The sequence below is a fragment of the Anas acuta genome, chromosome 9 (genome assembly GCF_963932015.1).
Source record: "Anas acuta chromosome 9, bAnaAcu1.1, whole genome shotgun sequence".
NCBI classification, from domain to species: Eukaryota; Metazoa; Chordata; class Aves; order Anseriformes; family Anatidae; genus Anas; species Anas acuta.
This window is the reverse complement of record NC_088987.1, coordinates 1,196,955-1,222,523: the sequence shown is the minus strand read 5'-3', so window position 1 is coordinate 1,222,523 and position 25,569 is coordinate 1,196,955. Positions and strand designations below refer to the sequence as shown.

Below are 25,569 nucleotides of genomic sequence, written 5' to 3'. Positions count from 1 at the left end.
TGGGTGTGCATCTGCACCCTTCTGCTCTGCCTCTGTGGCCAAGGGGCTGTGGGTGCGGGCATGGAAGCGAGAAGCAATCTCTGGAAAGCAGCTCCTGTTGTCAGGATCAGCCACCCCGTTGGGAGGGACTGGGACTGCATTTCTAATATAACTGTTATATATTTCTAATATAGCTCTAGTCCCTTAAAAAATAATTACTTGGATTCTGATCTGCTTTAGAACACGTTAGATCGCGACAGCTTAAAGAGCCGTATTTTGTCCACCTTGGTCTCTAGACTCTAACTTTGGTTTAATTCCCTTTTTGCAGGCAGCCCAATACAGTAGCTCTAAGGAAGATGTGATCTCTACAGCCACTGAAAGAGGAGTCAATTCTGAAGCAATGTGATAACTGAAATTTATTATTTTTTTCTGTAAAGTACTTAATCTTTAATCAACAAACACATGAGACGGGAATGTCTTTTAGAAGATCTGTATTATGTGCTTCTGAGCCCTGTCTCATCTCCTGGGAGAACATGATCAGGCCCACTGAACTCTGCAAACATCCAGATGAGATCACTTCAAAACACCTGTAATATGTAGTGGCTTTTGAACAATGATTTCTTTTCTTTTCCACTTCTAAAGCACACAGGAAGCATCCCAGTTTCATTTAGTATCTAGGCATACCTCTGAAGTGGCATTATGTATAAACTCACTAAAAGTTAGATAAAATGGCCTCCCATGCCTGAACAGAAGTGTTTGCTTGGGGGCTCCTCACTGATGTGTGATGCAACCTGCATGTTCCTCTGAATGTTCTGTACAGGATTTCATTTTCCTGGTAAGCTTTAAGTGAATTTCTTATGCTTATTGGTCAAAGACCGTGGCCAGGATCACTCCAAGGGATCTTTATATGGAGCATTCCTTGTATGGATACAAGCTAATGTGCAGTTTGTCCTTATGGCAGAGATCTGGCACTCATTTCTTTTTTTTTTTTTTTTTTTTTTCTTTTTCTTTCTTTTTCTTTCTTTTTTTTTCTTTTTTTTTTTTTTTCTTTCTGAATTAGAGACTGCAGTTTATAATTATTTTTGATTAACCTCCTTGTATTCTGCTTAAGACAAAATCATTCTCAGATTGTTTTAGGAACGTGCCTTCCTTGAATTTTGTTGGCTACTACTCATGGCAATAATGAAAAGCTGTGGCTGTACATTGTAACCTTTCATAGGCAAGACACTAAAAGTGCGTGTGTGCTTTGTGAAGTAGGAGATACTGGTGAAGCTTAGTAAATAACTAATGACATTAAGAGAACTCCATATACAAGTATTACCAACTAGGATTTGGCTTTGGTTTTTGATAGGAGGGGGAAGAGAGGAGACATGGGAGATTAAAAATGAACTGGATCCCTGTCATGTTCAAAGTATGTGGATGCACATAAATATTACACAAACTTACCATGTCGTTAAGAGACCGTAAAGCTGTCCTCACCCTCGTTTTTCTTCTGCACCAAATAACGACCCCTCTTTGCTCACCCTTCTTTAAAAACAGATGTGCAATTGCAGGAATAGGAAGAGGTAAGCTTGAATACCTTGAACTCCTGTCCTTTTAAACAATTGAATGCATATAGCCAAAAACTGGCATCAGCAAGCAAGGCAGCTGCAGCACGTTCCAAATATTGCTCTATTTAAAGCATCCCAAGGCTCACAAGAACAACTGCAGAAGCAAACCTTAAATCTTGTCAATAAAACCAGCAGAGGGAGGAATGGCAGAACCAGGTAAGATGCACAATTAAATGTTAATGTGATTAATGTAACAGCATATTCTTAAAAATCATAACTCTGAGCAATGTAAAGTGGAAATACTCAGTTATTTGTAAGGTTGTAAGTCTTGTTTGATATACCATATGCTACTTTCTAGTAAGAAAGTGGAAGAGTTTAAAAGCTGATTGCATTAGCAGCGGTGAATTTAAAGTAACCTGGGTTCCTCCTGTATCTTTGAATTCTACCAGTTTTGTCATCTTTAGTCCTCTGTAGTAACAATTTTAAGTTGTTGAACATAATTAAACTGAACCATGCAAAAGGAGTTATGTTTGCCAGTAATTTAAATGTACTGTGTAGCTGAAATCTGAGCGTAATGCTAGGTGAACTCACATTAGTTTAGATTTTAACCCCACAAAGCCCAAGTGACCGAGCAGAGTGAAGTTTTAATAATGTATTATTTGCTATAAGCACAAATCCACTGAAGATGAGAAAAGGCATTTTATAAAATTGCATTTTGTAGTCACTGTTGCTTTCTATTTGTTTCACCGTGAGAGGTTTGGATGGTAGAAGAACTATAAGCTTAAATGTGGTGTCAGCTGTGCGCACAGCTATTCAGGCAGTGCTCTTCCTTGTAAAAGGAATTTTTACTTGAGGGGTTGCTCACACCTTCCCTCCCAAGTTTCTGCTGCCTAGCGTGGAGCTCAAGCTGCCATCGCAGTGAGGGGGCAGTAGTCTGGCCATGTATCGCTTCCTGAGATGAAACACAAAGAAAACTTCAGCAAAATCCTGAGGCATTTTGGAGCAGGGAGCATAAGTCTGTGGGTTCGAGCTTGACAAGCTTGCACAGGGGAAAGCTTCACCTCTTCACCTGCCAGGCCTGTACGTGTTTAAATCAAGTGGGAATTTTTTGCAAGTGTGTTGGGGTAATTCTTTTACCCGTCCTTGTCAGTACTGTTGGGCTCAGGCATTTCAGGGTGAAGGCAGCCCAGTGAGACCACAGGCATTGATGAGCTCATGGCAGTTGGTTGACCAAGTACAGGCAGTAAAACCAAGCAAATTTATAGTTCTGGATAAAAGGTCTTAAAAAAAAAAGAAAAAAAAAAAAAAAAAAAAAAAAAGAGAATATAGAGACTAGATAAATTTTCTCAGTATATTTAGGGAGTACCTAGCTTGGAAATCTCTGCTGCTGTGTTGTGTGGTTGAGGACTCCTCGGTGTCACTGCTCCTTGGGTATCCTGTGGTGGACAGCTCCAGGCTCAGTCTGTTTGACTGAGGAGCTCTCCTGTAGCAGAGCAAAAGTGCTGTGTTTGCCACTCTGATCAGCTCCTCTCTGTTTATTCTGAGATAAATTCATGTCTGAAGTTATTGTTATTACTGTAATGGGGAAAAAGAAAATAATTCTTAGAATGCTAATTTAGGTACAGGGGTCACAGTGAGATTCCTTTATTCATCCTTGCTGCCACCCAGAATTGTTCTTTTAGATTTCAGCGGGCTCTGGCTCAAACCTGGGAAGCTGGGCTTGGTTTCCTTCATCTGTTTGGAGGCAATGCTCGTGGCTGCTGCTCAGCGACTCATATTTCCCTCGCTGTTCTGCTCCCATTTGCAGCCATAAGAACAGTGATTGTAATGACACCTCCCATTTTAGGATCTTGGCTGGTTCCCTGCAGGTTTCGGTAAAAGGGTCATTTATTTCTTTCCAAAGCACAGCTCCTTAGGAGTGTCCTGCTCTGCTGCTGTCCCTCCACACCTCATCACCACCTCGGCCTGAGAACCGGGCTGTGCTGAGGCTCCTTCTGGCTGCCAGTGTGCGCAGCCCTGCTCTGTGGCGAGGGTGGTACCTGATTGTCAGATTTACTCTTGGGATAATTTTCCTGTGGACCAAATATTGGAACCTTGGAGTGTGTCACCTTCTTCTGAGGCCTAGCAAATGGGTTACCTGCTGGGACATCCCCTAGCTGTGTCCGTATGTCATGCTGCAGCCTCTCGTGGCATAACACGCAGTCTTCCTCGCAGTCACCTTACTCTAGCTCAGGGTATCTGTCCCGTGACATGCAGGAGACCACGGCAAATGATCTCACGCTCATTTCTGTTCTTAAACCATGAAACACAAGTACTCCCAATGGCTCCTGTGAAACCCTATCCCTCAGAGCCAGCTGCTCGCTGCCTCCTGACCAATGCTGGGCGCAGCATTCCTGCTGGCCCGGCAGCGGCTGCTTGCTCCTCTCACCTTCCTGCATTGAAACCACGTCTCATATAACACAACACCATGTTCAGCAGACACCTTGGCAAGCGAGCAGAGCTCTGTCAAAATACTTCCATGTACTCCAGTAGGATCCAGCCCTTTAGTGGTAATAGGACCTTTAGAAAAAGTGGCAAGGAAAGAGAAATGATTCCCAGCAGAATTAGCTTTCCCTTACAAAGGGTCGAACAGTCTTTAAAGAAAACAGGTAAGGGATTCCCCCGTGGCAGGACACCTGATTTCAGAGCAGAGTTTTATTCTTGTGCTGCATGGTTGCTTGTGGGCTTTATATTTCAATGGCAGGACATGCAGATTATCTGTCTATGTGCTCTTTTTCCCTCTCCGTAGATACACCACAGAATATCATGGCATGTCTAAACTATGCAAGGTGTTGTGAATAGTTTTAGATAATTTGTCAACCCCTTAAAACACCTTTAACTGCAGAAAGGTGTACGTTAACGTGCTGCAGTATGCTGGTAGCTAACACAACCCCAAAGGTTGATGTGCTGCTTTCTGACAACCTTCTGCTGGTTGCAGCAAACTGATGGAAGGGCCTGTGAACTTCTGGTGCTGTACAGACACCTGTTTATTTAAAGGCCTCTTCCTGCTTTCTGCATGCTTCTCGCAGAACCACCACCAGCACTTGCTCTGTGTCTCCGTTATTTATTAGCTTGTCCTGGTACCACCAGACTGGACAGGCAGGACATCATGCCTTTGTGTCCGGCCCGACTCAGGCACACAGGTGGGACATTCCCATTGGAAACTTGTGTTATTTTCTTCCTTTAATGTGGGTAAAACCCTTTCAGTGGATAATTGCATGAACCGTAACTACCACGTATCACTACAGTAAGAGGAGAGGAGAGGGCTAAGTCAGACACTGTGCACAAAAGGCACCGAGACGAGCTGTGAGCTCCTAAGGCACAGAGCCTGGCAAACATCCCTTGGATGCATCCCCTCTTTGTGGCCCCAGGCACCCCAATCTTAAATTAAACGGGTACAGTATTAACTAATCACTGCGTGTTTAATTTACTGTTGCCAACCTCATGAGACTTGCTTCTGGAAGGTGCTGTCAGGGTATTGAGCCTGAATCTGCCTGGGGAGCTGCCGTCAGGGCAGTCCAGCCCAGATGTTCTCCTGGTGACCTGTGGAGCCCAAGGACAGAAGCAGGTTTCTGTCTCCTCTCTGCACTCTGGTACTTTTGGAAGTGCTAAGCCTCTGGCCTATCTGATTGCAGAGCCCAGAGAGTGGAAATTTCTTGGGGCTTTGCTATGTATATGTAGTATGTGTGCCAAGACAGGGTGACTCCGTGCCAAAAATAGCAGTCATAGATGTGGCCCAAGCTCACAGGTATCTTTTTTGCTCTGTGATAATTACGGTTTTGTAATGTGACCTCTCTGAAAAAGATCCTCTATTGTCTTTCAGCCCCAGTCCCACTTTCCCGTCTCGTTGTCCCTATTCTCCTTGCAGTTGGCTGGATCGTGGGTTGTGCCCTGATGGTTTACATCGTCTTCTCCTGACAGAAGTAAGTGACCTGTATCATATCCACCCCTGCTTGCTTTGGTGTGCATTGCCATCTTTAAAATGTAGTTTTCTTTGTCTTACAGGACAGAAGAATTTCCAATGATGTTGACTGGAAGAACCTGAAAGTAAATTGGAATGCCGAATGACAAAAATATCTATAAAATGAATTATTTTTAATATCAACTCTAGATATGGTGTATACTTTTTATCTGCAACAAAGGTGTGAAATGCTAGGTAGGAAGAATCATTAAACCAATTTCCTGATTTTCAAATGGTTTGCAATGGAGTGAGTGGTTTTTGGAGTCCAGTGGTAGGTCAGATACCTGTCTGGATGTTAATCCAAATTAACTGCTGGTCTTTTCTGTATGAATGATATTCAGGGCCCTATCTTGTATTTTTTGCACTGGAATCCAATCCAGTTCTTGTTGAATTAAATGCCATGAGGCTGGATCGAGGTCATTGCTTGGCATGCCAGGCCTGGCTTGTGGCGTGCCGGCAGCTCCCCTCTGCTGGCAGCAAATGGGATATAGGGGAACGGTGTTAGAATGAAACTAAAGAACTGCTCTGGAAAAAATGCAATGCAATAGGTGAAAATTAATTTTCGACACCTTTCAGGAACTGTTTTAAAGGACAAATACAGGGATTCAGAGGAGGGCAGCAACAGGGAACTGGGATTTATAACGTGTAACCAGGGACAAAATGAACACACTGAAGTGGTTCAGCCTAAAACAGAGAAAACTTAAAAAAATATTATTCTTCAAAACCTTAATAAAAAATGAAGGGAATAACCTTTGCTTTGTGACACACAGCAGGAATTAGTGGAGAACCAGCGGGTGAGATACAGTCTGTCTATGTGGTAAAGACACAGACATGCTGGAAGAAGTTTTTAAGCATAATAATCAATGTTACTGATTACTGGAGGCCTTCAAAAACAGGTGGCCAAACATCCTTCGGGCCTGCAGCAGGAGGACAGGTGGTGCTGCCCTGCTGCCTGAGGGTGACTATCTGCCATCAGGTGCACAACTCGCCACAGCTGTAAGTACTCCCAGGCAACCCGCAGGCTGTTTGCAGAGAAGAAGCAGAACTGCCTGGTGGTAGCAGCAGGCGAGTGCTGCTTTCAACACGAGGAAAAGCATCATTTTAATATTGGTTGCAGTGTTGGGAGAAGTCTGTAGCACAGCAGAGAGGTGAGCTGCAGACCATGCACACAAGGTATGTGTGCATGCCATATGCCAGCTGTGCTGTTGGGCTCCATGGTCAGTCTTGTGCTCTAATATTCACATGCAAATGTTGCACTTTAATGATCTCCACCTCACTGTGGACTAGCAGAAAGGACTGAGGCCTTCAGTCATACATTTCGTGCTTTATTTTTTTATGTTTTTAAAGCCTTGTAGATGTTTCCTGCTTCACTAAGAGGAGGAAGAGACATGAGAGGACCTTTTCTTTAGTTTGGTCCCAAGGTGGGCTGATTTTCTGAATTTCCCAGATTTGTGTTTTGGTGTCAGCACACTTCTGTGCAGTACCAAGGCAGTTCAGACTCTCACCTATCAAACTAGGGCAGTTGCTGGGAGGGTCACAGGTCTTTAGGTGAGGGAGGCTGTACCATGCAAATGCTAGGAGGCATTGCATGACATACCAACATGTAGTGCAGTCATCTGAAGGTATGATTGCATTGTCCTAATCAGCCTTGGTGCAATACTCAATGCCTTTCCTTAGAAAGTTGGCTTTACGTAAGACATCAATGAATATCAAACTTAGAATAGCTGCTACTAGCTAAGGAACCTCAAAACTGTTCAGAATCATGCAGGAGTTATCTTCTTGTGAGGCCTGAGGATGTGTTTCTAGTCTTATAGGGAAAATTTCATGGAATCTATTGTAATGAAATGGAAACGTGTACATCCTTCAAAAAGAAAATATCAGGCATGTTTTAAGGTTGGGAAGTCTGTTCTGCAGCATAGTGTGCCTAGAATTGTAGGTCAGATTCAGAGTGGCATCCTGTTTATCTTGTGCAAGGGGGTTGTCTTTTTTTTTTTATTATTATAATTGGAGTTAATTATATTTACCTGCTATGTAATGTGCCTCGAGACTGTCCAGTGACCTGTTTGTTTAAAATCAGAAGTGATCAGATAATCTCAACTACTGCATTTTCACAGCTCAGTTTTGAGCCCAAAGATTTTTATACTAAAATATTTCTGTTCTGTCATGATTCTAACAAGATGTACATTTAAGGAAATGTGGAAAAAACCTTAATGACCCCTTGATGAGGTTGGGTAAGAAACTCCTGTGACTCTTGCTCAGGCGCTCTGAATTAATTCTGAGAAGAGGAGGAAGGCACATTAATCAGACATCCTGTCTCCATCTGTGGTCACTGTCTGTTATCCTTTAGGGAAGTGGGGGAAAAATAAATGTATTTGGCGTTGGTGCAACCATGAAAATTCCTTTGCAACTCCAGCAGCTATTAGCTGAAGCACTGACGTGTGACATCTAGTTTTGGGAATTGTAACACCAAGCTACCTTGCCCCTTTGACATCAGCTCATTTCACAAGAAGTCTTCCTCAGCTGCCCTGAGGGGATAAACCGTGCGGTCTCCTGGAGAGCTGCAGAGTCCAAACCTCTGTGGCAGCTGCTTCTTTATGACACCACCTGCTCTAAGCTCTCTAAGAGGCTAGTCCGAGCATACATTATCTCATTTTAGGGACTAATGCCTCATTTTCTAAGACTGAGACTGTCCAGTCTTGCTACTGGCTCTGACTGTTCAAACAACTGGGAGGCCCCTTGAAGACACAGAGAAGTCGGTGCACGAGTAAGTTAATTTTATGGTGGTTTTGCCCTGAAAACCTTGTGCTGAGAAGTTAGGTGACAGCCATTACACCAAGTTCCAATCTCTTTTCTCGTGAGCTTGTTCTTCCCTTTGTGAGCGGACAAAGCAAGGAGCGAGGCTCTTAGAGCAGCTTGTCAGCTTGTGTATGGTCTGCACCATGCCAGCGGTGTGACAGAGCCGACAGCAGCTCTCCTGCAGCTGCCTCGTGGCTTTGATCCCAGCTCCAGCCTGCACAGCTGCACTGTGCCACTCGCCTGGCCCCAGCTGCCCGGCCACAGCCACCGCCAGGACAGGGACGTGCAAACCGCGCCTCTTCCCGAGTCTGGAGCAGAATGAACACGTTTATGTACCAGGCACTGATGAACATACACAGTTCTGAAAGATCCAGATGTCCCAAGCAGCTTTTTCAGGTGTCTAACAACATCTGACATTAAATGTTTCAAATTAAAAAGTACAGATCTAAAACATAAATTTTTGCTTTACGTGATGTTTGAGAGCAGAAGGATCTCATTTGGAAAAGACAAATAAATACGTACTCTCTTCAGATCATTAGGTAGTTCCCAGTATCTGTGTTTGCTTTTATTATTATTTATTTTTATTATTCTATTTATTTTTTTTTTTGCCCTACAGACTAAGACATAAGATGGTGAATTGAAATCACTGCTCAAAGGGCAAGGGCAGGGCAAAACAAAGATGTTTCTAGGGTGGCTCATGAGCTGTCTGCTGTTCAGTGGAAAGGAAGCTCCTGCTACTAGTGTAGACTAATAAAAAGAGGATTATTCTGAGAAAATATGCACCCTACACACTGCTTAAAGCGCGCTGACCACTATGCAAAGTGGCCTTTTGCATCTGTCTGCAGTACAACCCACTCATGCGCCTTTTCATTACGAAACAGTACAATGCACTGCTGAAACTTCCCACACTAGCAGGGGTGGATTGGGAAATAAGTTCTGCAGGTTTTTTTTTCTTCCCATAAATCACAAGCATCCCCTTCCACTGAAGAGAAAAAAACAACAAAACAACACTATTATTATTTCTCAAGAAAACATACACTTTGGATTTCTACCAAAATTAAGGTAGTGCTGTTGTTGTGTGGCAATAGCTCCAGTGTCTCCACCACCGCACCAGTACATGGGATGTGTTGTTACGACACTGGGCAGGGCTTTGGTTATTGGTATAATGCCATTGACATCTGAAGAGCTGTTTGGCATCACCTGAGCTCCAGTTCCCTGTAAGCAGAGCTGATGCCTTTTTCCAACCCTCCCCCCTTTTCATGACTTTAGTGGCTCTTGGCAGCAGGTTGCCCGTGGCTTCAGCATGCAGCTTCAGCGAGCTTCCCTGGGCAGAGGAAGCGAAGCTGCTTGTTGGGGAATCACTGCATCTGTGCTCCTTGGCTGAATTATTTAGTGATGGTTATGGGTTGTGTGTACCTGGTTCGTTAATGCGTTGGTAACGAGCTGACCGATGTCAGCGTTTGCATTGCATGGATTAGCTGAAGTTTCATCAGGCTGCTGCAGTGGGAGGTTACATTAACCAAAACATTCCAAAGACATATTTATAACCAGAGAGACTAACTGTAAGCTTCTGCAGAAGCTGGCAACAATCCTACAAGTTCCTTGTTGTTTTTGAAGCCTTTGGGTGATGGTTTCCATGCCATATCTATAAATACTTCCCTGACATTAACATTCTATGAAGGAAGAGCCTCCCTGGCACTAATTAGTTTGCAAGCTGTGATGAAAGTTATGTTCTGGTTGTCACTGCTTGCTTAATGTCAGACAGCTTGCATCTAAATTATTAGTGCTACGTTTCTCTTATGAAGACCTGCATTTCACTTCTGCATGTGTGAGGAAATAACTGTCCCTAGGTAGAGTTTGGCTTCTAATACACGCCCGGTACATTTTATTTTCCTGTTAAATGCTGCTGTGTGGTTTTGCTGCACTTGGCTGCTGTGCCAGGTGACTTTAGGGTAAGAACTGGAGAAGACTGGACTGAAGGGAGGTGGTGGATGATGTGCCGAGCCCCAGGACTGGTGCCAGCAGGCGCTGAGGGCTGTACTGCAGAGGCACAATCGCTTTTGTTTTCCCCTGGTCCTGCAGTGTAGTTGTTTCCTGCCAGGGCTTGTTTCAGTACTCATAGCTCTCCGCACAGTTCTCATTCAGCTGCTTTAGCCAGGAGTAGAGCCGAGCCTTCATTTATTTCCCCACCTATTCCAATGGGGGAACAAGGCGCCAGCAGCCGCACTCATTCCTGAAGGCCTGTGGCTACCACAGCTGTATAGAGGAAGGAAGGGGGGGTCTCAGGTGGTGTTTTTGGAAGTGATTTAGATCCATGGGCATGCGCACATAGTGATGAAATGGGGGCTTTAGGGAAAATATCCTGTCACTCATGAATGTAAAAGTTGGGTTGTTTGGAAGTGAAAAAATTTTCCTGGGTACTATGCCTGCTGTTGAAAATTAAAAGAAGGAATCCCTATCTCCAACAACAATAAATATGCTTTCCAGCTTTTTGTTTGTCCAGCAAGCAAATGAAAAATTAGCTAGTAAGTGTATCAGAAAAAGCTTGCTGATCCACTACTGAACAGACGTTAGAACTGATCTTCTCATAGTGATTTATTCATATTACTATAAAGAGATTTTTTTTATTTGCTATTCTGCTCACTAATTAGTGACTGTATTTATTTAGTTACATTTATTATTACTTATTCTGTATGTAATGACCCACTTATTTATTTAGTTACTTTCAGAATTTCTGTAGTACCGTACTTAGCTGTACAACGGGGCTAACAGTGCTCCCTGTTTCATAGCTTTGTGGACCTGGGTTTATAAAAGATTAAATTTCATTTGAACGCCATCAGGTTAATGTCTCTTGTAAGAGAAAGTTTATTGCGGTCGATTTTGGTGTGATTTCGTTGGCTACTATACAACCTATTAACATCTGGTTTTGAAACTAGAACAAAGTGACTTGAATTCTCCTTGTCAGTTTTTATAGATGTTGAGGGTGCAGTGCTCAGGGGCAGGTACAGAAGTTCATTTATAGGGACAATATGGCTTTTGTGTTTCTATACTTCCTATAAAGAACACGCATTGCATTTGGCTCATAATTTCAGTTTATTATCAAAATGTGTTTATCAGATGACAAACCCAAAAAGCTAAAAGGAACATAGGTTTTCAAATGTACCTATTGTAGCAGTCATCTGAGGTATCTGCTACTTATTTTTGGAAATCTGTTTGCTTTGGTATACAAAGCAGTAAGTTCCTTTGCAATCTGCATGAGGATGTCCAACACGTGTCACTGCAGATTTAAAGCCTGTTACCTTCTTATTTAAAGCTCCGTTCTTGCAAGCAGCTCTGCAGCTTTATTGATGTGAGGACTGACATCGATCAGAACATATACAGATTATGTGCAGGATCAAAACCCTAAATACTGAGAAAGTCAGCCTGAAAACTGTACTTGATGGTACACTTACTGGTGTACTCCATCGAAGAGCTCTGTTTTGTAGACTCTGTCCTATTGCCTAACACCATGCTTTAATCAAATTTCCCAGTTCTATGCAGATGCTGATAAAATATATTACAATACTTCAAGTCAGAAGTGTAGCTCAGATTTAAATATAAAAACTATGGTTTGTACATTGCTAGAAACTTTTAAAAAGACCAACTTTAGAGAAAACAAGAAAAAGCTTAGAAAACCGTGAAAGGGTCTTAGTCGCAATCTTACAGATTACATGTTCAAAAATTAATAAATTACCTACAATTTCAGTTTGGCTGGAAAGTACTAAATAAACTGTTGTAAATAGTGAGTTCAAATAATACACACTGGCATAATTAGTGAGAAATTAATTCCAGCAGGTCTTTGGACTCCTCTTTTATAAATGGTTTCAAGTAGAAATGAAAGCATTTGGTAGAACAGATTTATCCTTACAGCAGAGGGTACAAAGTCTGACACAGGATACCAACTGTTGTCTCATTATCATATTATGATGTCTAAAACCATGAGTTACTTAATATTTTCTTCCTCTGCTTAATTGCAACTATGCATTCACCAACCAGTGGGAGATGATGCCTCGTACTTTGACATTTCAAAAAAAACCAATACAATCCAAAGTGCCAGCGACCCATGGGCAGCAGGATTAACTATGAGTGAAATGTTACTGCACACTGTCGAGTGATTTAGATTCTGCAGGGTTCAGTGATAGGAAAAGCAGCTGGTTAGCTAGAACAGCTAACTGCTGCATTGGTATTAGTCCTTCATTTGAGAAATAGATTGATTTGATATGTGATTGTTTATGTTTGCCTGTTTACTAAGAATTACAGTGACTTTTGTAGAAGGTATCCAACAATTTTCTTCCCTCCTCCCCTTCTAAAAAGTAGTTCAAAATTTCTCTTCTTCTGCAAAGCTTCTTGAGATGCAAGGCTCGCAGCTCCGTTACCAAACTCGGCATTTTTTAGTAGGGTCCATGTAGTTTTTCGTGGTACACGAAAAGGCTTCAGAAAACTCCTGAGAGTTTTGCAATGATCCTATGACCCTTTAAAACAAAACAAGAATATCTTGGCATTTTTAATTCCCTTCATTTAAAAGCAAAAGCAAAACAAACAAGCAAACCAAAGATCCACATTTCATAACGTTTCTCCCCCATCACTTCAAAAAACTGTGGGAAATGCATGTATTTCTCAGCTCTGACTGTTGGTTCCCTTTCACCTAAAGTGGTGGCTGTGTCTTCTCCCTCCAGTCTTACATTCCCTTTTGCAATCCCCAGAAATATAGGACCAGACCTTCCTCATTATGGGCTCTACAAAGACTTCATTTTATTTCTATACCAACAGCTTTACTGCCTGTTGTTTATTCTCACTGAGATTTTTTTCATAGCTATCTTTTGCTGATAAGTTTCCTGCTAACGGGAAAACAAGACCCCGAGGTGGAGGATTATGGTATAATTTTTCAGAGAATATTCATTTACATTTTTACACCAACCAGATTTTAACTAATATCATATTGCTTCTCTGGGTGTTTTCACAAATGTTCCAGTGAACAAGTTTCCTGGAAAAAAACCTCATACAAACAGCAGATCTCAAGTGAGTATGAGGACGTAGCAGCTAAAGTGGTTTTGTATTTGTAATTGTGAACATGTGTGAATGTAACTGAGAGGAGTTGCTCGTTCCTTCAGGAATGGAAATATAGCATGCACATGTCTATGCTAGAAAACAACTTCAGCTGCAAATGTCAAACATAAATACTGATGCACATGGATTGTGGACCAGGAATTATTTGAGGGACTGCTCCTGTGAGTAATTTTTGGTTGTTCTGTGAATAATCATAATGATTACATTCAACAGAAACAGCAAGCGTCCGGAGAAATTGAGGTGAAGTTCAGCAGGTGACATCTGCAATGATTTGACAGGCTCCACAAGATCAAAAGCGAAAATATTTCCCAGCTGGTCTCAGCAGCAGTGCAGGAGGAAACTTTCTATTTTTTCGCCATTTTTCTGGGCTATGTATTTAAGTGATTTAGTAGGGTTTCACTGTTTAGCGGCCAAGAACTGCTAAAGTGCGAGTTCACCAGAAACAGAACAAGAAGTATTTTGGGTCTATTTGCATATGTTACAAACAAAAAGTGTACTGAAATGCTTTCTACTTCAGATCTCTTAGGTATGCCTCATCCTGAAAATTGCCTCATGTTCTAACTATGATATTACAGTTCCTCATTAATATTTGTGTAATTGGATATAAATTTTATAGCCTTTCATCCTGATGTGAAACAGCACAAGCATGATGTAATGTGCCCAAAATATACACAAATACAATTATGTGAAGATGCTGAACTGGTAAACTTCAGGGGACTCATGCTTCATAGAAATTAGGTATGGAAGGAAGAGGCAAAGTTCATGAGTGCCGCAGCTGAACTCGGCTGCTTGTAGGACTTGTGCACAAATTGCCTCTAGGAGAGGTCTGCGTATGGTATAAAAACCACCCACAGTGAAATGCCAGTCAAGGAGCAACTGTAGGAACAGTCACTGCTTTCACCAAATATTTAAGCATGTGGGATAAGCAAGAGAGTTCTTTGGTGAAAAGCCATTGAAAGAAAGATGCTGGAATTAATGCTTTGAATCATATCATGCAAAATCAGTTACTGTGCATGGGAGTCCTGGAGGTGATTCAAAGCTAACAGCTATACCACTAAAGAACGGGTTGCTCTGACTTAAAATGAAAAGATCCTAGTCTGGTCCTAATAATTCACACCAAACAGCCAAGTTTATGGTATGTCCCTCTTGAATTCAAGCTCACCTATTCTTGGAAAGAAATAACTGACAATATGAGGCAGAAAACACACATTTGCTCATTGTACCAACACATATGGGTTTGTAAGTAATATTCCACCAAAACCTCACTTCTGTTACTCTTGCAAGAGAAAACAAATGGTGATTTTGTGTAGCTTTCTATATGCCTAAATCAACCCTGGTAAATGAAACCTAGCGTTTTGTGCTGGATTTTATAATTCAGTAGCTAAAAGCTGTGTTGCACCTAGGGAATTACACTGAGGATTGTTATACTTGCTGACCTGAATTTGCCTGGGCTGTGCACGTCAGTTTTGATGGAGTTCACAGCATATTCTGGTCTGTATGTTCCACACCATACCTACACACGTAACAAAAAAAAAAAGCATTTGTTAGCAATAAGATTGTCCAGGATGAGTCCTGCTGTCATTTCACTATGAAATACTTAATATCTTGAGATTAAATTTCATTTTAGAACATACCAAAAGTACTTTAAAAAAAAAAAAAAGATACAGTAAGCATCAAACAAAGGCAGTATGAAATACCTGTGCGAAATTCAGAAAAAACAGCTGCTGATGGTTCATGTCAAGACCAGGAAGAAGCTTCTCTTTCCCATTCTTTTTCACATAATTTTCATAGGCCTGTAAAATGAATTGCGTAGCAATGTTACAACTTCTAGTCCATACAGTCAAAATGGAATGACGACAAGGAGGAACATCATGGAGTCTTTGACATAATTTATCATCAACCACCTTGGCCATCCATCTTATCACATGCAACCTTTAGCCCTGTGCTCCCAGCACAGGGATCCCCAACCCAGTGTCTGGGCCAGGTGTCCCTGCCTGCCTCTGGCAAAAATTATCTCCAAGACAATGAAGATGTGATCAGAGCATTCATTCCCCCTCCTCTTACTCATCTTTCCCTCCTACCCTTGTTCTTTCTCTTATGAGTTATTCTTGTTCCTTTTCTTCTCCAATAAGTTAAAAAAGTGTGGTAAGATGCTTCAAAAGTGGAAACAAAACCAAAAAACTCTTGATTCTACAGAACATGTGTGCTGGTCACAGTTTGCTTTCTTCTCAAGTGTTTATCAAACAAATGAATATCATCCTATTTTGCTAATTATAGGGTTAGAATCTGAAATAATATACCTACAGTAAGATAGGCTTTCCTGTATACAATGCAGAGCTCCAGGATCCCATTTTGCTAGCATAAAACTGATTGTGCAGGGAGAAGATCAGTTTTATCAACTATTAAATCAATCGTATCAATTAATAATGCTATATTATAAAAAATATTTTTTCATTTTTAGCTATTTTTGATTTTTAATGGACTAGGAATAAATGTATTTTTTTCTAACAATTGCAGAAGACTTTAAAACTTTCCATAGTAATAAAAGCAGCATTCCTGTTTCTCATGAAGACCACATGTCAAACAGTAAATTGTTAGCATGTTGCTACTTATAGAAAGATGCTGGCAAACTGGAGAAATGTTCTGACTGAAGACTGTGCCAAACTACAGCAAGAGGAAAGCCAATTGCACAAGTGCAAATTGAAGAACGAGCGGTTAACAGGTCTAGTGACAAGGCTCCTGTAATTTTAGTCAATCATAAGCTGAACAAGAGCCAACGGTGCCATGATACTGCAAAAAAAGGCAAATGTCATACTGGGATGTATAAACAGGAATGTCTTATACAAGTCACATGAAGTAATCCTTCCCCTGTACTTGGCACTGGCCAGGTCTCAGCTGGAGCACTCTGTCCAGTTTTGGGCACTGCACTTAAAGTAAGATGTGGACCAACTGGAGAGAGTCCAGAAGAAAGCAGCAAGAATGAGCAGAGGTCTAGCAAACATGACCTATGAGGAAAGATTGAAAGAACGGGGTTTGTTTAGTCTAAAGAGGAGAAGTCTGGGCCTTCAAGTATGTAATAGCCTTCAAGTATGTCAAAGGTTGCAGAAAAGGAAGGAATCAATGGCTCCGTGTTCCCACTGTTGGAAGCAGAGATGTGACAGCACTCACACTGCAGCATGGAGGTGGAGGAACCTCCCTTACTGAAGGTTTGGCTCTTGGAAAGGTTGGTTGTGCCTGCTGGAAGGGGGGACTGGGGGAGCTCTCAAGGTTCCTTCTTGTCTTTTTTTCTACTATTTATATGATGTCATAGTAAGTATGGATAGCCAAATCTATTTTTTAAATACTTCTGACTTTCTACTTTTTCTCTGCCTACGCCCATTCCTTTCAGAAAGAGAATGGCCTTTCATGGGTCCATACTGCTCTACTTTTTTGTTTGATTTTTTAATGCACAAATGTTCTGATAGTTCAAGATAAGACTGACGTAGTATGCCATACCGATGCCTCTTTTAGTCTTCCAAGTCATTCTTTAAGCTCTCCTTTATGATTGTATTTATGTATTTACCCTCTAACGTTTGTATTTCTAGCGGTGTAAGTGTTGCTGATGGCCTTGTTTGCAGAAGCTGTGATGTGTGAGTTGGCCCATGCATCCCAGCAGGCACTGCATGAGCAATGACAGCAGTCTAGCTGTCAAGTGTGGAGTATTTTGCTACAGAACAAGGTGTTTAGGGAAGGAGTGGAAGGACCACGTTATGATGGCCTGCACTGTCAGATTTGTAAGTAAAAAGATAATGGCCAGGAAAGGAAAGGAAAACCAAAATGCTTACAAGTCCCCCATGGAAGGCTTAGTGCAAGGAATCCAGATGTCGCTGACATCTTTGGATATCTGTTTAGGGGACACCAGTCACTTGTATGAGATGACATTTTGAGCAAGGAGTAGTGTTACACATAGGCAGAGACTGTTTATGGACAGAGCTTAGGAGGAAATAATTCTAGCCCTCCTTTCTGGCATGAAAAGGCTGGTGAAGGCAGACAGAGCTGCTCAACACCATCAGTTTAGCTAGGTGATGGTCCAAGAGTGGCATTGATTCATCGAATGGTTTCATTCTACAAAGTCCCTATTCACAGAAGAAAAAAAAAGTTGAAAAAGATGCAGTGTGCTAGTAGTAAATAATATCTATCCTGAAACAATTAATAGGATGAAATACAACAGCTTGGTCCTATTCCTAACACAAAAATAATGTTTCTTCTTCAAAGACTCTGAAATTCATTTTCTTAATATATGATGGTTTTAGCTAAAATAGAAAAATGGATGCTTCTTACCCTATATGCTTGTCTAACACCTCCGTTATCAGCAATGTTTTCTCCTAGGGTGTTGATTCCACTCAGCTGTAAAACAAAAAAAAAGAAATACAGTTTTCTGAAAGAAGAACTTATTCAGGACCTCTAATGCCAAACTTTGTGCTTTATTCACTTTTAGAGGGGAGACTTCCCTTAAAATGTGAAGTTTTAGCAGAAGATTATGACAGTGTCTCTGAAAGTTATCTGCCTTCCTGGTCTCAAAATCCATGCAGATACTCTTGTTTTCCCTATTCCTCTTCTTCCCCATCCAGGTAGCTTTCTAGTATCTCATATCTCTGTTACTCAGATTTTCTGATGCTTAGTCATTTGTTCATTCATTCTTCCTTTTTTCCCCATGTCTTTAACCATCATCTTCTTATCACAGTTCCAGTTAGAAATGGGCAGAATCTGTCCGTAAATTAAATCCAAAGTCCAGATAGTTGAAATTATCAGTTAACAGACCTCAGCACATCTGCTAGGGAGTTGTTAAGTATTTTCCAGTATATTAGGCCAGTTAAGTAGCTCTTTGGTAGCAAGATGCATAGAAGATAACTATTTAGCTAATACAGTACTTGTAAAGCAATGAAGTATCACTAAAGATGATGAATCTTTGGTAATAGAGAAACGGTAATTTTATTTTTAAGCAATTATACTTTTGACCTTTACCCTGGACCTTTGGCTACAATATTCAAAGCCGCAAAACTTAGCATCATCATTAGATTGAATATGATATGTGAAAAATGGCAGACAAATTTGCCAAAAAAATCTCTTTTATTTTTAATGGCTTCTCTGTCAGTCCCAGCAGTTTTAAAAAGAGATTTAGGAGATCCTCAGGGCAAGAACATTTTTCTTTTCCCTATTCTATATGAGGAATATATTGTCAGCCTCTAAGAAGACCACACAGTGGTAGTCAGAGAAGTACCTTCTTGTAAGCATTTTCTCAGTGGCCACCTAACTGTAGGAGGTCCCAGCCAAGAACTTTGTTCCTTACAGAAATAGGTGTTGGCACTGTGCAGTGCCCTGCACGGTTATCCAGTGAAGTCCAGAACAAACAAGGTAGGCGCTGAAGGTAACTGCTCTGCCACCATGCAATGCCAGTGAGCTGGGCTGCTTCCCTTCCTTACTGTGCCGTGGTGACCCAGCAGCTGCCCAGGGCCTTCCCTCTGGAAGGTGCAGGAGCATGAACTGAAAACTGTCCTGGCGCACTGTGTGCCTCTGCCGACAGAATAAAGGCACCTCACCCAAAAATGATGGTTGAAATCTGCTGTCTGTGGCTTTGAAGAACACGCAGTGCCAACCTGCATCACTTACAGCCCTGTGGCACTACTGTGGGGGCACCGTGAGGATAATTAAGCTGTTTCTATATTATTTAAACTGGCTTGCATGTTAGAGGTAATGTGGGTACGTTAGCAGAGCATTTGGTCATCCTCAAAATGACATGGTAAGGTATGAAGTGCTGTGCTATGGAGACAGAGCTGGCTCTTGCCTGTGGTGGCTTTGCAGCTTGCATTCAGTAGGAACAGGACCGGTTTCCTGTTCGGCAAGAGGAATGCCCAAATTGCTCTTACCTGTTCCTTTGAGTTAATGTTCATCTTGCTGGGACACAAAACAGACCCGATCCTGCAAACTGTGCTCATGAAATTAGGGCTTCCAGACACAGCCATTACACTCTATGCCGAAAACACCTAATAGTTTTAACCCTGCAGAATGCTATAAATGCAGTTACATTCAGATTGGCTGCCTCTCCTAAGTCTGCATTTCATCTTTTCCTCATAGTCCTACTGTACTCTGGTTCTCCTCAGGCCTTATTGCTTTGTAGTCCGCATGTTTATTTTCAGGAAAGAGCAAGAAAATTGTGAGAGAAAGAAAGCAGCAGGGAGGATCTGGTTTCACGGGAGTATGCATTGTTTGCACACCAAGCTTTAGAGAAATGAGGATCAAACTTGTAAGGTATTTTTTGTTTGTTTGTTTGCCCTTGTAAAGAATAGCCTTTGAGGGTCTAAAAAGGCTTCTAGGGTAACTGCTCCTAGGACTGACAGAACATAAATCCTGCCTCTTTCAGCACAACTGGTGTATGTGCGGAGTTTTACCATTATCTTTAACAGTCTCTTACTGTTTTCCCTCTTTTCTTCTTGAGGTGTAGGGGGTGACACTGTTGGCCATATGCCAAGAGACGATTTATGTGGAAAAGGGTTTGCACATGTAGGACAGAAGATTTTGTGTTCCCTCATTACAAACAACATTGGTAGTTACAAATAAATGCAACGTACCTGCTGTCCCCCTGCCAGGTCCCATGAGAAGTTTCCATACTGGTACACCATACACTGGGACAGCTCCTTAAAATTGCGTGCTGATTCTTCAGTCCACCAGTCTACGAGGTCTCCATTCTCATTAAAATTTCTGCCTGTAACAATGTTTTAGCAGAATTAGCAGGAAAAGAGGTTTTTTGATGCACTAAGATGGGTAGTAAATAATTACAATCACACGTGCAATAAATAAATTTCTGTAATGAAGAAGTCATACAGATGATGCTCTTAATTTTCCTTTTTTTCTAAACCAACTATATTCCAGCTAAAGAATAAAACAAACTAATCCAGACTGTATTAGAAGGTTGGATTAAGGCTCTCTGAGGAAGTCTGGCATACTTCTGACCTGTGATTGATGCTGGATTGATCCTGTGTGTAAAACTTTCCACATACTCTAAGTTTTGTAACTAGAAGCTCAGTAACTTACCATTGTCATCAAAACCATGCGTGATTTCATGACCGATGACCATGCCTATGCCACCATAATTCAGAGATTTGGGCTGAGATGCACTGAAGAAAGGGGGCTGTAAAATGCCAGCAGGAAAGACTGCAAAAAAAGCCAACATGATTAAGGTACTGCCTCATTATGCCATATGTACAGTGTGAACAGGCCATTTTAGCAGGCTGCAAACAAAGTCACGCTGTTCCCTCAGATTTACCAGCAAAAGTAATTTTATTTACATGTGGTAATGGCTGTAGGGAAGTAGAAACAGATCAGCGGGACCATTCCCTTTCCTCCCCAAGCTTAGGGTAAAGCAAAACTGGTCTTTAGACACTTACATAATCATGATCAGATTGACTTTAAGCATTTGTTACGGTTTTGCTTTGCAAAGGAGCGGCTGTACTTTTCCAGCTTACAGCATTTAGCACTCTCAGACTCTTGTAGCATTATTAAATAGACCTTGCAACATCATGAAAGATGGGTGGGTGTTCCCCTAGAATGAATAAATTATTCGATCATAGCCCCCACCAGAAATCAATCTCAGAGGAATTTGTTCTTCCTTTGAAAACATCAGTAACTCCCACTAGAATAATAATAATAAAAGGCCATGAGAGCAGTGAAAGAACTGGAACAAGGAGCTTCTTTTCACCCACTTCTAAGTTTATTTTTTTACACTTTTAAGAAATAGCTTAGTAAAAATAAATAATCTTGCAATTGTGGTATTTTTGAAAATGAACATTTGTTCTTGTGTTTCAGTGTAAATCCCAGTACAGTTCTAGGGATTTCTTACAAGAGGAGAAAGAACCATGAGAAAATTGAAAAATAATGGGTTAGAAAAGAAACCATTTCTTCTGCCCTGTGTAAGCTGCTGCCTGCTGTCAAGGTAATTCTGTTGTTGTTACTTTGGCACGTAATTAAAGAGCTGAATGTTTCAATGTTTGTTAGTATCAGAAAATGCTGATAGTAAAGACAAGAGTGTAAATGCCACACTGTGTGATGGGCCGTTTTGTTGGCTGGTAAAACAGAGCAATATCTGGAGTACAGCATCAGCAGGCTAGTCTTCTTTTTTTTTTTTTTTTTTTTTTTTGAAGATTACTGCTAGCAATACATTTCCTCAGAATGATAGGCATTGGTCCTGCTGGCTTGAAACACAGCTGTAACTCCTCTGGAGCTCAGTGTGTCCTTCAGTTGAAAACCCATGGATATCTTCCCTTCCTGGAAGCAGGCAGTTCCTCAGGACTTTGAGTTCAGAATAATTAACACCCTGTCACCTCATCTAGTTTTAGAATAAAATGTCAGAATTTAAAGATTTTTTTTCATTTCATCCTTCTGAAAACAAGTTATTTCCCAACTTCTGCTATATAACACAGTGGATAGCTCTTCTTCCTCTAGCAGGGTACATTTCAAGCTGATGGAACAGCAGGAATCAGCCATAAAATGCAGTAACAGCTCTAAACTTCCTACAGATCCTGCATAAAACTCCTTTCTAGAGGTTATTTTTTAAAGAATAGAATTGCTAATCTAATTTGGACATCACTCTAAAGATCAGACTACTTCAATTATCCACACATGCCATAGCTGAAGGATGAAGTAAGAATTTATGGCTCAGATTAACAGCCATCACCTTCAGTCTTCCAAACCAGGATTTGTTTTCTACAAATTATTGAGCAAAACAATTTCTAACAAGGCCTTCGGAGCAGATTTTTCTGCTTAATATCCAGTAATATGTTCAAAATGCTCACTTAGCTTTACCACCTACCAAAATGATTGTACTGTCTTGCCGTCCTTAGTACTGGTAGGGAGCTCTTCTGTGCTGTGATTCGTAACTAGAACTTTAACTGCTATGGATAAGGCAGCTGGTGAGAGATTTTCTGAGGAAAGTTTGTCTTTTGGGAAGTGCTGATTTCATTAAGCCTCAAATGTTTTGTTCCAGCAGCCACAATTAGTTTTACTTGGAGAAAGTGGTGACAGTCCTGTAGGATTGCTGTGTGCCTGGGACGTAATGCAGCTCTGAACAAGGAGCGTATATTCCAGGAGTAAGCTGCTGGATCTGTGCTCAGGACAGCTCACGTGAGGCTGCATTCCTGGAGTCTCTTCCTAGCAGTGGATCTTACAGCTGTATATGGCAAAGTGCAGGAGATAAGGACACAGAAGCTGAGAATAAGCTGTTTTCTGTACTAACGCTTTCCTGTCTGAATCCCAAGCTTCTGTCCTTGTTCTGCACGTGATTCAAAACATGAGGAGATGAAAAACTCTATGGCCACTGATGGCAAGCAACGAAACCTCTGAGCTTGCTCTACTGAGATCCTTCTACAGCCCCCATTTCATTTACAACTTTTAAAATACATGCAAATATATGTATATATGTAATTTGACCATTAAAAATATATCCAGGTAGTAAGCTCGTAAACCTTACCTATCTGATTCCTACTTGCAGAATAGAAAGCATTGACAACAGCAGCTCCACTTATCCACCTAGGAACAAGAGAAGAATAAAGGTTAGAATTTCAGTTCTCAGTGGCAGAGCTCGTGATTATAGGCACAAACCTAGAAATGGAAATCACGGGATCTCAGCATACTCGAGGTTTGAAGGCAGTTTTGGAGACTGATGAATCCAGTGCCTTGCTTACAGCCTGGTCAACTAGAGAAAGCTGCTCAGGATGAGCATAGAACCATAGAATGGTTTGGGCTGGGAGGGACCTTAAAGCCCAGCTAATTCTACCCCCTGCCGTGGGCAGGGACCTCTCCCACCAGACCAGGTTGCTCAAAGTCCTGTCCAGCCTGGCGTTGAACACCCTCAGGGATGGGGCAGCCACAGCTTCTCTGGGCAGACTGTGCCAGTGCCTTACCATCCTTATTGTTAGAAAAAAAAAAAAAGTTTTTTCTTAGATATAAGTGGAATTTGTTGTGTAGCAGTTTGTACTCATTGTCTTTTGTTCTGTCACCAAACACTAGTGAGGAGCCAGCTCCATCTGCTTTACTCCTGCACATCAGGTATCTCCACACACTGATAACACTCCCTGTCACCCTGCTGCCATTTCTCCTTGCAGCTGAACAATCCCAGTGCTCAGCCTCTCATCATATTTGAGATGCTCCAATCCCTTAACCATTTTTGTAGTCCTTCCCTTAGTTATCCAAACTGCTTAATGATGATACTTGGTTTGTGTTTTCATTTCTGCTCTCACTGCAGGACTGTACAGGCAAACTTTTCCATGAAAAAAAACAAACACAAATGCAAGCAAACAAAAAACTATCAAACAAACAAAGAAAAACACTAAAACATAGAAACGAAGGTCATAATGATATCTAAGCACTTGGGGATGATGTAATTTTTTTTTTTTCAAGACAATTTACTTAACAGGATTTTTGCATTGCTTATCATTGTCATATATCCAGATATATCAAGTACCAGATTAGAAAATATTGCAATTTTCACTTTATCACACTTCCTTGAGGAATGAAGTCACATGCAAAGATCATCATGGGATCTGTGGCAAGGCTTAATTCACAGTCCGATAGGTTAACTTCAGTAATAACTCCTTTCCTTGCTGAAGACTCTTAGCCTTACTTTTGGTCCATCTCAAAACATAGGAAACAATGGAAGTACAAGCACGGTTTGATTTACAGAGCCAAGGAGCAGAACCAAGAAATACACAGGCTGATGATTTTTGAATTCTTCTTAGGAGACGAAAATTCTTCTTAGAGAGAGAAAAGTCTTCTTTTCTCTCGTTTCATATGTTCTTACTGCTCGTTGCACATGTATGAGCATGTGCAGCTGTATGTGCTTTATCTGGTTCTATGGGCTTGAGTTGTGTCTCATATTAGCACGGTTATGGGAGGTAGTCTTTGATCTGGGAACTGATAGGACTAGAAAAGTAAAACTGAAGTCTTGCATCTCTGGCTCTGATTGAGAGCTGAGGGCTGTAGTGGCTTATAGGCTATGAGTTCTTAGGATGATTTGTAATAAACGAGTTTTTCCTTTACATTAGCAGTTAAGCCCGACCCTGACAGTTTTATTATACTTAATAAATAGTACCTGACAGTACACTGAAAAGTTTTTCATAGGAGACTTTGGACTAAGAGAGTGAAGTTGTAAATGATTTATTTGGTAACTGTATTGCACAACCAGGCAAAAGCTATGAACTGTATCCCAACAGTGGCTGTTACTCAATGAACTGAGAATTAACTTGCAGAATAAATGATACCTATCAGGAGATGATCACTCGTGGCTGATATTAAAAACCTCAGCTATAAGGTTGATGATCACTTCCAGGCTCACTTTAGGTAATTTTTGAATGCAATTAGGTTTGGTAATTATGGTAGTTACTCTTAACTAATATACTCTTACGGGAACAAAACAGGAGTTGTGCTAAATTAAGGCGAAGTAATTCAACAAGCAAAGTTCAAACAAAGTTTGAAGTTAAAATAAAAAAAAGTGAGATAGCTGTTAGGTAGAACATATGTTTACAGTTAATAACATGTAAATATTGAAGAGAAAAAGCAATATTTGGTACTATTTATTTAAATAATGATTATATTTCTGAAAAAGCTCTGACAGAGTATTTGGAAATTTCATAACACCCATTCATAATAGGTGTGAAATATACGTCATCTTCTGAAAATGTAAAAGTTTGAAGATGTGAGATGATTTGTTTTGTTTTTCTTAAAAAAAAAAAGTGTGGAACAGCACTGTGAAAATGATAAAATAATTAAAAATAGAAAGACAATCATATAATAATTCAGCTAAGTACCTTTAGAAGTCATATGGTCTCATGTGAAGGTAATTAGATCAGGTTGCTTATAGGCTTGTCCATTCAGGACTGGAGTATATCCAAGGACGGAGACCAAACAGTCTCTCTGGTCTTAAGGTGAAAAGTTTTTCCTAATGTCTAGTCAATATTTTTCATATTCTAATCTGTGTCTGTTCTCACTCATCCTATCCCTGTGCATCTCCAAGATGCATCAGGTTTCTCTATATCCCTTCCAGTTAGGTAGTTGAAGACAACAGTAAAACCCCTCCTTTGTCTTCTCAAGACTGAACAAAAAGAGTTC

The 25,569-nt window shown here is 41.0% G+C and overlaps 2 protein-coding genes and 1 long non-coding RNA gene across 11 annotated transcripts in view; 2 read left to right on the top strand and 1 right to left on the bottom strand.

Moving 5' to 3' along the window:
- Window positions 1–997: 997 nt before the first annotated feature.
- STRIT1 (small transmembrane regulator of ion transport 1) lies at window positions 998–5,762 on the top strand. 5 transcript variants are annotated; one of them, XM_068691985.1, is made up of 4 exons: window positions 1,435–1,544; window positions 1,661–1,745; window positions 5,392–5,491; window positions 5,574–5,762. In XM_068691985.1, exons 2-3 carry the CDS (start codon window positions 1,733–1,735, stop codon window positions 5,484–5,486), a joined length of 108 nt encoding a protein of 35 aa, XP_068548086.1. In that variant the 5' UTR covers window positions 1,435–1,544; window positions 1,661–1,732; the 3' UTR covers window positions 5,487–5,491; window positions 5,574–5,762. The 5 variants fall into 5 exon arrangements, with proteins under 5 accessions (XP_068548083.1, XP_068548082.1, XP_068548086.1 ...); XM_068691982.1 differs by lacking the exon at window positions 1,661–1,745 and having other exon boundaries at window positions 998–1,544; window positions 5,557–5,762; XM_068691981.1 differs by lacking the exon at window positions 1,661–1,745 and having other exon boundaries at window positions 1,017–1,544.
- Window positions 5,763–6,536: 774 nt separating this feature from the next.
- LOC137861020 (uncharacterized) lies at window positions 6,537–13,767 on the top strand. Its single transcript, XR_011099325.1, has 2 exons — window positions 6,537–6,702; window positions 13,645–13,767. It is a non-coding gene; the product is annotated as an uncharacterized lncRNA (long non-coding RNA).
- Window positions 11,400–25,569, bottom strand: part of MME (membrane metalloendopeptidase) — a 39,514-nt gene continuing 25,344 nt past the window's right edge. For all 5 annotated transcript variants that reach the window (XM_068691979.1, XM_068691978.1, XM_068691977.1 and 2 more), the window contains exons 17-23: window positions 22,934–22,992; window positions 20,503–20,622; window positions 20,040–20,173; window positions 17,752–17,817; window positions 15,129–15,224; window positions 14,868–14,944; window positions 11,400–12,836 (exon numbers count right to left, since the gene is read on the bottom strand). In XM_068691979.1, the coding sequence (XP_068548080.1) occupies window positions 12,737–12,836; window positions 14,868–14,944; window positions 15,129–15,224; window positions 17,752–17,817; window positions 20,040–20,173; window positions 20,503–20,622; window positions 22,934–22,992 (652 nt within the window). In that variant the 3' untranslated portion in view covers window positions 11,400–12,736. The remainder of the gene's footprint in view (window positions 12,837–14,867; window positions 14,945–15,128; window positions 15,225–17,751; window positions 17,818–20,039; window positions 20,174–20,502; window positions 20,623–22,933; window positions 22,993–25,569) is intronic.

What these genes read in the sequence shown, in the direction of transcription:
- STRIT1 (XM_068691982.1), top strand. Translation starts at nt 1,427, where the DNA reads ATGTCGTTAAGAGACCGTAAAGCTGTCCTCACCCTCGTTTTTCTTCTG. An exon ending in AATTGCAGGAATAGGAAGAG is followed by an intron (nt 1,545 to 5,391) that starts GTAAGCTTGAAT and finishes ATTGTCTTTCAG; the next exon opens with CCCCAGTCCCACTTTCCCGT.